The sequence below is a fragment of the Myotis myotis genome, unplaced genomic scaffold, assembly GCF_014108235.1.
Source record: "Myotis myotis isolate mMyoMyo1 unplaced genomic scaffold, mMyoMyo1.p scaffold_m19_p_3, whole genome shotgun sequence".
NCBI classification, from domain to species: Eukaryota; Metazoa; Chordata; class Mammalia; order Chiroptera; family Vespertilionidae; genus Myotis; species Myotis myotis.
Genome location: NW_023416335.1, coordinates 193,149,357 through 193,161,372, shown reverse-complemented (window position 1 = coordinate 193,161,372; position 12,016 = coordinate 193,149,357). Strand labels below are relative to the sequence as shown.

At 48.6% G+C, this 12,016-nt stretch overlaps 1 protein-coding gene across 2 annotated transcripts in view; it reads right to left on the bottom strand.

Annotated features, from left to right (window-relative positions):
- Positions 1-12,016, bottom strand: part of VWF (von Willebrand factor) — a 119,333-nt gene that overhangs the window by 33,096 nt on the left and 74,221 nt on the right. For both annotated transcript variants that reach the window (XR_004965910.1, XM_036298336.1), the window contains exons 28-37: positions 9,403-10,781; positions 7,932-8,048; positions 7,698-7,838; positions 7,252-7,395; positions 6,359-6,523; positions 5,334-5,377; positions 4,400-4,577; positions 2,457-2,677; positions 1,050-1,242; positions 517-858 (exon numbers count right to left, since the gene is read on the bottom strand). Coding sequence is in view for 1 of the 2 variants with exons in the window: in XM_036298336.1 (XP_036154229.1) it covers positions 517-858; positions 1,050-1,242; positions 2,457-2,677; positions 4,400-4,577; positions 5,334-5,377; positions 6,359-6,523; positions 7,252-7,395; positions 7,698-7,838; positions 7,932-8,048; positions 9,403-10,781 (2,924 nt within the window). In the remaining variant the exon portion in view is untranslated. The remainder of the gene's footprint in view (positions 1-516; positions 859-1,049; positions 1,243-2,456; positions 2,678-4,399; positions 4,578-5,333; positions 5,378-6,358; positions 6,524-7,251; positions 7,396-7,697; positions 7,839-7,931; positions 8,049-9,402; positions 10,782-12,016) is intronic.

Sequence of the window (12,016 nt, the reverse complement as noted above, 5' to 3'; positions counted from 1 at the left end):
TACCCCTTTCTCCCCACCAAATAAGAGTAAGGGATTATATTAGTTCGAGTCCAAATAGGGAAGCTAACTTTGAAGGGGAGCTATCTACCCTGTGGCATCTGTAACTAAGAAAACTCTTGGTATTCAAATGGCAAAATTCCACTCACACTCCAAAATTCTGCTCAGGCATGGCCTATCTGCGAGGCTTTGCTAAAGCTTGGTGGAACTTTAAATTCAAAATGACTGATTATTCTGTACTTTGCTGGTGCCTGTCTGTGCCTAACACATTACAATTACATTTGTCTGAACACTAGAATACTAATAGAAATGATCGTGTTTTCATTTACATAGAAATTCAACACTCAAATTACTTATACATCTCCCACCTTCTTTGATACTAACTGAAATCCTAGATCAGAAGAAATTCAGTATTTTGATCCTCATTACCCAGATAAAGAATCCTAGTACCAGAGAAGTTGAGAAAGCCCACAATTAGTTGGTATTCACAAATTTTAGGGGGTACATATAGATACTCACCACAGAAATCAGTTGTCCTCCAGTCAACACAGACCCCATTAGTCCGACAGAGGTGGGCATAAGAGGCGATTGCCTCACACACTTGCTCCAGGTGGCAACTGTCCTGCTGGCACATAGCATAAAATGTGGCTGGAGCAAAGACCTTGTGGCACTCAGCAAACAGTGCAGAGAGGAGGACCTGGCAGTGGGAGGTGCTGGAGATGGGGCACTCCTCCTCGGGAACAGGTTGGCATGTCCTCCCCGGCTGCTGCACAGTCCAATCCTGGACGAGCCTTTTCCAGTCTGTGGTGACTGTGCCATCCCTCAGCATAAAGTCATTGGCCCCATTCTCATCACAGATCCCTAGAGAAACAAGGAAAGACAAGGTTGGTAGCTGTGGGTGCCAGCATATTGATGCCAGAGACCTGGCCATTCTCCATCCCCACCAGCATCTGAAACTTGCTACTGGACCCAGAAATAGTCCCAAGAGTCCTGAGAGTAGAGCAAGGAAGGTTTACAAATATAAAAGGAAGGAGAGTTCAAGATGTTCTTACCACAGAGACCATACATCTTTGAAGCAAAGGTCTTGGGGCTGAGTTGCAGCTGGAACTCGTTGTTTTGTGGAGTGAATGTGAAGATGTGGCCAAGACGATTGAATCTGATCTCATACATGATGGCACCATAGATGTTGACTTCCATGTCCCCACCCATGTAAGGGACAGAGACCAGAATCCCATTCACCCCCACCTGCCCAAAGAAGAAAATATTGATCAGTTGTCACAGCAATAAGGAATCCTAAAATTTCACTCTTAGCTTCTCCCTGAAGTTACTAGCAGTTTCCAACATTCACCACACTCAATTCCAGGGTTATCCACAAACCCTGATGTTTATCAGCAGCTCTTCTAAGATAAAGGAGTTTTGAAGAGCTCGGCATGAAAACAGACTATTATAATACTGTACAGAGACCCATGAACCTGGGACCTGAAGGCCCAGTGGTTGAAGCACCTTGAACTTTGAGTCTCTGTGTGCTCTACGCGGGAGGACAACCCCTTCAGGATAGGGTGGGAAAGTTGCCATTTTGCCAGCTCATCAGTGTCTCCAGGAACAACTAACAGGACTATTTTAAGTTTTTTGTTTAGTTTGGTTTGGTTTGGTTTGGTTTGGTTTGGTTTGGTTTGGTTTGGTTTGGTTTGGTTTGGTTTTGTGGGGGAGAGTCATTAGGAGCTCTTTGGAGGCCCCATCACACAGCATATCAAACATATTCAATATATTCACATCTCACGATATTATTTTTGTTGTAAACGTTTTGGAAGGCTTTTTCTCCTTTCTAATTTTAAAATTTTGGCTGTGAGTTACTCATTTAATATATGACTAGCTCTGATTTTTCAGCGATTGCTGTGCATATTCAAGAATTCTTGCAAAATGAGATCTAACCTATAAGTTGTTTTCACATAATGAAATATTTATGATTTCTAAATGAACAAGTAAAGAAATTGGCATAATATAACCTTTAGTAAGCATTTAACCAAACATTTATTTAAACCGGTTTTGCAGTTTTCTTTTTGAATTTTGGAGCCATACTTTTTCTTGAGGCCCTACATATTTCCAAATGCCCTAGTTTAGGCACTAAGTAGTTTCTTTTGGAAAGCTGACAAGCCCAAGGCACTGGGCTCATAATGCCTGCTGGGTAAACGGTACTGGTTTCAACCCCAATTTTCTACCAGTGCCAGAATCTGGCACTAGCTTCACATTTTAATGCTACCTAAAATTGGTACCAAATCTGGGCCCAGAACAACATGAAATCACACCAAAACAAGGGAGATGGCAAGAAGCCCCTCCAAAGAAGGTGGTACTCTGCTAGTTAGGCAGAAGGCTGCGTCTCTAATAGGAGTGCCAGCAAAACCAACTGCCACCATGTCCATGTAGCTGCCTTGCCATGGGACCCACAAAAGGCACCTCACCTCCATGTCGCTGTGGAGCTCAACCGAGAGGCCATTATGTTTCACCTCAATGGACTTCATGCATGCTTGCCTCGCCCCAGGGCTGCATGCACCATTATGGAGAATCAGCTCCAGGTCCTGCTCCTTGTTTTGAAATAGAACATATGAACAGCTGCCCGTCAGCTTGAAATTCTGCCCATCAAAGGTCACGATATGTCGGGTAGAGCTGCCCATGCACACACCTGGACAGGGAACAGCAAATGAGGGATGTGACATTATCCAAACTCCCATCCACACAAAGAGGCAGTGTTACCAAAGTGCACACTGATAAACAGAGTTGAGAGCTGAACGGGCCCTTTGAAGTCCTATATTTTCATTTCCTCCTTTTTATAGATTAGGAATCTGAGATTCTGAGAGGTAGAGTGCCTCAGGTAAGTAACACATGGTCATTAAATCTTTTCCTAGAGAAAGCTTACAAGAACAAGCATTACATTAAAAAAAAAAAATGTGGCAAATTATAGAACCATATTTCTCCAAAAAAAAAAAAATTGTAACGTGTGAAGTGAATGCTCTACTCTGCCTTGGCCCAAGAAACAAAGTTAAGTTCTAGGGGTGCTATGACTCATTGAAATCATGAGGAGCTAAGCAAGGCATGAGCTCACGATCTCACTGTAAAGAAAGTTCACCTAAAAACACGTGTGTCCTTTCAGCTGCCAAGTGACTAACAGTACAAGTGGCCATGTTGACTTGATCCCTTAAGAGATCGCACACAAGAAATACTTCCAAAGCCAAAACAAATGGTTGGGTCTCAGCACTCCCTCATTTGCCACTCATTCACTCATGTAATCAACAAATTCTCAAGGTTCCAATTACAACACCACTTGGGAATACTAATCATCTTGCATCTATGTAAGAGGACTCCATGAAAATCCCCCATGAAGGCACCCCTGCCATACATGATTGGAAAGCTCACTGTGGACCTAGATGAAGTTGGAGGTGAGCTTTCCAGACAAACCATGATCACATCTATGGTGGTGGGTAAATAAAAGCCCAAGAAAGAACTTAGAGGCAGTTTAGTGAGTCAGTGATGCTACTCTAACGTCCCTCACTCCCAGACAGGCAATCTCCACCTGAACACCAAGGCAGCACAGCCACTAACAGATGGTGGGTCTGGATGTACTATCGGTCAGAGCTGAGCGGCCTCTCCAAGAGCTTCTTCCACTCAAACTCCCCTAAGTCCCTGAGCAACCAGGCATTTCCAAATGACCGTATTGAATGCTCCTGGCCTGTTGACATCCATGCTGCAAGGGATCCCAAATACTCCAGCTATGAATATTGTCGAGGAATCCAGCCCCAACTTCAAGGAGAATGTAATAAGTCACAAGGTAAAGAAATTGTGTGAGCTCACACTTGGCAAGTGAATGAAAATGGCTCTGCCCACCATACGTGCCCTACAAAAACATAGGAAGAGCCCTGGCCGGTGTTTCTCAGTGGTTAGAGTGTTGGCCTTGCACCAAAAGATCACGATCAATTTGCATATCTGGGTTGCAAATTCAATCCCAGCCCCATTCAGGGTGTGTGTAGGAGGCAACCAATTAATGTGTCTCTCTCACAACGCTCCTCTCTCTCTCCCTCTCTCTCTTTCTCTCTTTCTCTTCCTTCTCCCTCCCTTATTCTATTCTACTCAATCTAAAATCAATAAGAAAATATACTCAGGTGAGGATTAACAAAAACAAACAGAGAAACAAATAAAAACAAAGACACAGCAAGAGAACAGGGATCCCTGGGACTGAATGAAAACCTGTCCAGAGGATATGATAGGGTGTGAACATGGGTAAAGATAGCACTGTGCATGCGTGTGGTGAGGAGTGAGGGTGCTTAGCTTCTAGTCTACCTTTCTGCACAGCCCAGCTAAAAGCACTGCCCCTTTAGCACTGTCTAGGCTGGAGAAGCAAAGGACTCACAGGGGCAGGTCCAGCGGCAGCCACAGGTCTCTTCTACTCTGACAGGGGACTGGCTGTTGGGGCACGAAGGCCTTGGCCCCCGATCACAGTTGACCCGATGACTGTTCAGCAAAGTCTGGCCATCTGGTAGGCACGTCACTGTGTGGCACTGGTCTGGCAAGGTCCAGACATCCCCAGGCTGCAAAAGAAAGAACCAAATTTAGGCAGAACATAGGATGAGGTGCTCTAACTCTAAGCCCATCTACCAGGCCAAGACCCCTCTGAGGACATAGAAACTAAAACCTGGACATAGGCTGTGGAGGGCTGCTGGCAAGCACTTTCTCAGCGTTTTTTAAATATGTCAGCTGAACTCAGAGCGCAGGCAGAGCCATGCCCTGGGGCAGTCCTAGTCAAGAGGCTAGGACGCCACTCAGTCTGACTTTTCCCACCAGGTGCTAAGGTGGGTGGGTCCTATTATGTTGCCAGGAATTCAAGGCCCACCCAGATGTGATGTAACTTCCTGTTACCTCGAATATATATTAAATTTACTTCTGGTGCTGCGTGTCTGTCTGTCCCTCTATCAGAGGGCAGACGCCACACCCAGTCCCAGCTTATTCTATTTGTGTCCTGTCTTTTCATTTCTCAAATCCCAAAGCGCCTCTATTTAAAAGAACCGGTTCATGTCTCTCTCTCTCCATGCAGGACGCGAAGAAGGGAGTTCCCTCCCTCCCCCCGACAATAGGCCTAAATGGCAAGGAGACAGGAGACAGAACACAAGATTCACAGGTGGACCCATCCCCTCCGCCCCCAAAAAAGAAAACAAACAGAACGTAATATAATGGTAAGAAAAAGAACTGGACCAAGACCATAAGGAAAGAAAAGTGTACAAGGAGGAACAAGGGCCCAAAATATACATTTCTGATTTTTCTTTCAAGGTCAACAAAAAGGAACTTACCCTCTTCTCATTTCCATCCTCATCCATGCAAACTCCAATGTTCCCTGAAACAGACACAAACCAGATTTGAGTTCCCACCCATCACCCAGAAAGTCTAAGTCATTCACAATGTCTGTATGGGCTACCTGGGCTAGTTCTTGACTTAACTCTGAAAATAATCTGAGCTGGTTTAACAGTGAGGATGTGGGTACACCTGATAAGAGGTGGCATCCCATGCTTCTTCAGGCAGGCTTTGTGGTTATTTCTAATAGTGATGATAGCAATAGTGATAACACAGCAATAACGATGGTTCATAAAGCTTTTTCAAAGTCAGTATCTCCTTTCCCTCTTCCATATGTCAGTGCCAGTCAGGGGAGTAGGGAGGAAATGAGGCAAGATCCTCAACACTTGAAAGGAATCTTGAAAATTCCTACCAGGAGGAAAGGGCAATAATTCTGTAGTAGGTTTTGACTCCCCACTAATTACATTAGGAATGCATATTAAACCAGGTCAAATAAATCATATGTGGTTAAAAGAAGGTTTCTAATCTTAAATCAACTTAAACTATGGTACTTTGATATTAGATTCTATGTTACTGTGTTTCTAAAGGCCCATATATTCTTGCTGAGAGTGAGTCTAGGGCATGAGTAAGAAGGCCATGATCTACAGGATGCTGAGGTTCCCTGTTCTATTTTCTACTCCTTCATCCAAGATCCCTGTGCACAACTGTGCATGGGCTTTTTCTGCTAAAGTTTGGATGGGCAGTTAGAACAGGAAAGAGGGCTCTACCCAGCAAGCTGTCTGGTAGCCCCTTGGAGATTCATAGTACACACTTTTCATCAGCAGAAACGTAAGGTCCTGGTCTATACAACAATCTTCCTTCCAGACCAACATCTTGTGCCTGAGCACCCTCAGGTCTCTGAAATGGGTTTTGTGTCTACGGCCATACCACCCTGAACGCGCCCGATCTCATCTGAAATGGGTTTTGTGGCTTTTGTTTTTAATTTTTTGAGAGTGGGGAGGAATAAAGACATTACCAGACTCACCAGAGCACAGCTTGTGGAGGAAGGAATTGCCCAGGGTGACTATGGTAGGGAGGTCTTCGATGTGCTGGAGCTTCACCACGTTGGAGCTGGCGCCTGGGCCTGCTAAGATCTTCAGCTGGGCTGGGTCATACCGATCCCCGATTCCGATAGGGAACACTGTCACTCCTGAGTGAGCAGAGGAACAAGAAAGGGTCTCTGCCAACCTGCTTTGGTCAGGTGGGCACAAAGTGGACTGGCCTGAAGCTACACCTGTATCTGTATAGAGCCTCATGTTTTCCAGACTGGACATTCACAGGTGGCCATGAGAGGACTTAGTGCCATTCCACTCACCTGGCCCTCCCTCAGCACCACACCATCTGTCAGGGCTCACATTCTGTTGATATTCACAGCACAAGTTGCTATGAGACACCCAGGCTGGGTCACGCTTGTTTCATCCCCTCCCTAAAGCAGCAGCCTTTGTCTCTTTCCATTACTCATCCCCCAAACCCAATAAGCTGGTACTAGAAAAGGGCTCTGAGTACAGGAAGTTCCCCAATGGTTCTCAAGGCCCCATATGAATCCCTCTGGCCTCAGACATGGAGACGGTGGTGAGAGACCAAGGATACCTCTTCAAAAAAAAAAGTGTGAGCTATGACCCATTCCTGGACACAAAGTGAAAATTAAAGGTTAAAAATCTAAAGAATGAAGACAAATGGAGGGTTAACACACACTTATTACTACTTGGTTTCCAAATAGCACAGGGATTGGATGATTTCCTGCTGCTTGAAACCAGGCCACATGCAGGCATGGAGCATTTAAATCAGCCGGGACATCTGGGACTAACACCTTCCCACTTTCGGTCCTCGGGCAATTTAGCACAGTCTCAGAGTGGACACTGGACACTGGACACTTACGGTTGGATCTGGCGGCCTCGGCAGCTGCAGCCACGGAGTCTGTGGAGGTGCCCATGACCAGGATGACCACTGCCTTAGAGGCGCCCAGCCTGGCACCATGGCCTTCCGACGTGATGTATCGCACAGCAAAGCCCAGAGCATCCCCTGAGATTGGAGAAGAGACCACACAAGTGAGTCCTGGCTGCAGGGAAGGCGTTTCGGAAGCCAACTGGGCATCCTGTCTCCAGGTGGATCCTTAGGCCACCAAAGCAGAATGATTCAGAGACTCAGGGAGTCCCGCACACAAGTGAGATCCAGATGAGACCAGAAAGAGCATCTAGGCCCTCCCTTTACAGCAAAGAAAACTGATACCAAAACCAAAGTGACTGGCCAAGGTCACTCCTCACTTATGCCAAGAATGAGGACCAGACGCAGCCCCTGCATCCCAGCCCAAGGCATTACATTACCAATTTGGCTGGGGCCTCCCTCCTGCTGCATTTGGTCCACAGCGCCCAGCAACTGGGTCTTCTCCTGGGCCATGTTCCATGGCACATCGACGGTGGTGATGCTTCCGTACTGCAGCACGGACACATGCGTGAGCTGAGGCCCTGGCGGAAAGAGGACACGGAATGGCACTTTCAAACAGGCAGAGCGCCAGGAAGAGCCCCTTTCTAACCTGCTCCTTCAGGCGCCTCACTCACCGACATTGGCTTTTGAAATGAAAGCCTTGGCAAAACTCTTCATTTCATCGAAGTAAGAAGCTGGAAAGCCAGAGGAGCCATCCAGGAGGAGAACCACATCCAGGGGCTGGCTGCAGTCTGCAGAGAGACAGGAAGGTGAGCACACAGAGCCGGCAGTGCACCAGCCACTGCAGCACACAGCTGCATTCAATGGGCAGGTTTGGGGCACCACCAACCACGTGGCACCATCAAGGGATGTGTCACCATTGGTCCTGCAGGATGGCAAGATGAGCCTGGGAGGAGGTAAGGAGGCCAGGAGTGCCCCAAGCTTGGAGGCATTGGGAAGACTCCACTGCCACTCACAGGCAGTTTAAATGCCTCCTCATGAAAGCGAGAGGCATCTGTTCTCACAGTAACAGGAGGCTGCAACTCTTCCAGAATTGAGTGAGATACTGGAGCAGCAAAACAGGGAGATGGCAAAAGGAAAATGGAGCAGCAGTATGGCCTCGGGTCTCACGGGTAGGTAAGTGCTGAAAGGTATTCTGATTATAAATGCCTACTGCTCCTGTGACTGCTCTGGCACAGATCATAGTGAGGAAGCAAACTCTGGTCTCAACACCATTCTGAGACTGGGTACGGTGACGCTATTCCTGTTCTTCACAGAAATATCACAAGAATTTCAATAAATCTGTGGCTCTGATTAAAACAAGAACAAAGAAACAAAGGCACTGAGTCAAAGTGGGAGGATAAAGAGACATTAAAAGAAGGCTAGTTATTCTGGGATGGTCCCAGACACTCCAAATGAGGATGTTCAAGAACTAGGAATTGATTAGACATTAGTATCCATTCTGAAGGCAGTAATCGTAGCGGAGTGGCAAGCACTTGCTGTGTGCTGGGAACTGTTCTAAACATATTTCAAAAAAAAGTACTATTATTATCCCCATTTTACAGATGAGGAGACAAATACACACAGAGGTACCCGCCCAAAATTATTACCCCCAAAATTGCCATAATTGCCCAGCTAGTAAGTGGCAGAGGTGAGATTCAAACCAAGGCAGTCCGGCTACAGAATCTGAGCACTTAACTGCTACCTGTCACCATTCCTTGACCTTGCCCCCAAAGAGTGTCAGCTGCTTAGAATAATTGCATCCATCCAGTGTGGTAAAAAAGCTGATCATCACCAAATATCACAGGTTACCTCCAAGGCAGGGAGTGGGATTAGGTAGGATGAGGCTGTGTGACGAATAAATATTTTTTACTCCCTGTATTTGGTATTATTTAAACTTTAACAATAGACTTGCATTACCTTTGAATGCACAAGAACAGATCCTCCTCAATAAAGGATCACAGATGACTCTCCCTGCCTAGGAGGTGAGGACGCAGGCACTCTGGAGGTGGATGTGATCGAAGGCACAGAGCAGGGGAGCGGGCATTGGAACCTAAGAGGCATCTCTCCAAAAAGGCATGGCACCTATGCAAGGTACCCACATACCTGGGGCGGGGGCGAGGGTGGGGATCTGCAGCACCTCTCCGGAGCAGCACCGCTGCAGCACCAAGTCGGGAGCCTCTCGGGGGAGCATCTCAAAGTCCTGGATGAGGATGGGGTCATTGGGCCAGCCAATCCTCTCCAGCTCCAGCACGTTGGCATGAGGGCCCACGCCGATGGGCACCACCTGGATGTCTCCAGGCATCCGCTTGATCACATCAGAGGCAGGGTTCGCGGTGACCATGTACACCAGGTTAGGTGCCTGCTCCCGGTCCCCCAGGCTGGCCGAGAAGGTGTGCTCGGACACGTACTGCAGGGCCAGCCCCGTGTTGGTGCTGTTGCCGCCCTGGTAGCGGATCTCCCGCACCCGCTGCAGGATGTCCTGCTTGGACTGTGTCTCGCGGAAGGTGGTTTCCTCGGTCACGGTGTACGAGTATTGCAGCACCGAGACGTGGATGCTCTCCTGGCCCACGTCCATCCGCCGGATCACCTTCTCCATGAACTCCTTGCTCCTGTTGAAGTTGGCCTCGCCGATTTGGTCCGACCCTTCCAGAACAAACACCACATCCAGAACCATGGAGTTCCTCTTGGGCCCCAGCGTCGAAACCCCCAAGTGCTCCGGACCCACGGTGACTTGGGCCATAGGAGGGGGCCGAGTCGGGGCCGGCGCCTCGGGCGCGAGGTCACAGAGGTAGTTGATAATCTCGTCCCTTTGCTGCTCCAGCTCATCCACGCTGCTGAGCACAAACGCCTTGTTCTCGGGGGCCTGCTTCTCGATGAGGCGGATCTGCTTGAGGTTGGCGTGCGGCCCGATGCCCACCGGGACCACGATGACCTTCTTCTTCTTCAGGCCCTGGACGTAGCGGACCAAGTTCCGGCCCAACTTCTGGGGCTCCTGGCTGGCCGTCAGGAGCAGGGCGATGCGGGAGGCCTCGGGGCGGTCGATCTTGCCGAAGATTTGGAACAGCGTGTACTTGAGGACCTCGCTGGTGGAGGCCACTGCACTGCCCGCGTACTTCACCTGGCTGGCGAGGCGCCGCATCTCCGAGGGCCGCTTCCGGTCCCTGAGCTGGATGTAGGCGTGGGAGCCCTCGTGGTACTCCACCAGCGCCACGCGGATCCGCTTCTGGGAGATATGCAGGCGCTCCATCATGTCCACCACAAAGACCTTCAGCACCTCGAACTCGGCCGGGGACAGCTTGGAGGAGCCGTCCAGCAGGAAGACCAGGTCCAGCAGCTTGCTGCAGAAGAAGTCGTGCAGCGGCGGCTCAGGGGTGTCCTCCACATACGGGGTGGTGGGGATGACTGGGCCTTCCGTGGGGGGCACCTCTAGGCCTTCAGGTTCCCTGCAAGCTTCACAGGTGAGGTTGACACCATCACAGTGACTGCAGAGGGAGAGAAAGAGAAATGGTTCCGGAAGAGGCTCTGATCGCTTCTCAGCCCTACTCAGAACCGCTGCTCCTGTTTCCATACACCTGCCTGCCTGGCCCACCTGCACTGAGCTCCCATGGGTCACTCTCCACCCAAGAGAGACATCATTTTTAACATACGTCCCCTAACACACACACACACACACACACACACACACACACACACACACAGCAAAGGCGTCCCTGCATTCTACAAGCCAAACTTTACTAGGACCTGAAAAAGAATCTTTCTTGTTTTCAGGCCATCCACACAGCCATTGAAAGTAGATTTTTTTTTTTTTTATCAAACTACATCTCTAGCAATACAAATATTTAATTACAACCCAAACCTTCTGCCAAATAACTCCAAAGACAAATATTACTCTAAAATGTTGACACTGACCAGGACTCATAAATGTTCTACTGAATATAAATGTTTTACAGTATCTACCATATATATAAGCATAAGCGACCATTAGACCGTTCAACTGGTAGCTATGATGTGCACTGACCACCAGAGGGCAGATGCTCAATGCAGATGCTCAGGGCAGATTCTCAGGCATAGAAACATAGAACAGACTGATGAATCTCAGAGGGAAGAGGGGAGAGGGGAGGGCAGGAAGAGATTAACCAAAGATCTTATATGCATACTAGAGGCCCAGTGCATGGATCCATGCACCGATGGGGTCCCTCGGCCTGGCCCGCGGGGATCGGGCCAAAACCAACAGTCCGACATCCCCCGAGGGGTCCAGGATTGGGAGAGGGCACAGGCCAGGCCAAGGGACCCCACCATTGCACACATCTGGGCACTGGACCTCTAGTTCATTATAACAGGATTTAAACTGGATGAATTTTGGACCATGTTTAATATGTCCCCAAGATGTTTGACAGGGGAAAGTCAGTGGCTCATTCATTCAATCCTCCAGCAGACATATGGAAGCATCTATCACATGCCAGGAACTGGCTAGACCCTGCACCCAGCCCCAAGCACATACCACGCGTCTTTAGCAGAGCAGTTGCCCCTGACACACATTCCTACACTACCAGTCCAAATTTCCCGGCCCTTCTGGCCCCTTCTCCCTTCCACCAGTGTCCTGGAGAGTGGCAGGCTATGCCAGACTGTAGATGCAACCCAGGCTAGTACCTTCTCTTCTGTAAACTCTTGGCCTTTGAGGTAACTTGCCCTCAGCACTCCCAGTAAGGCCAAGAGC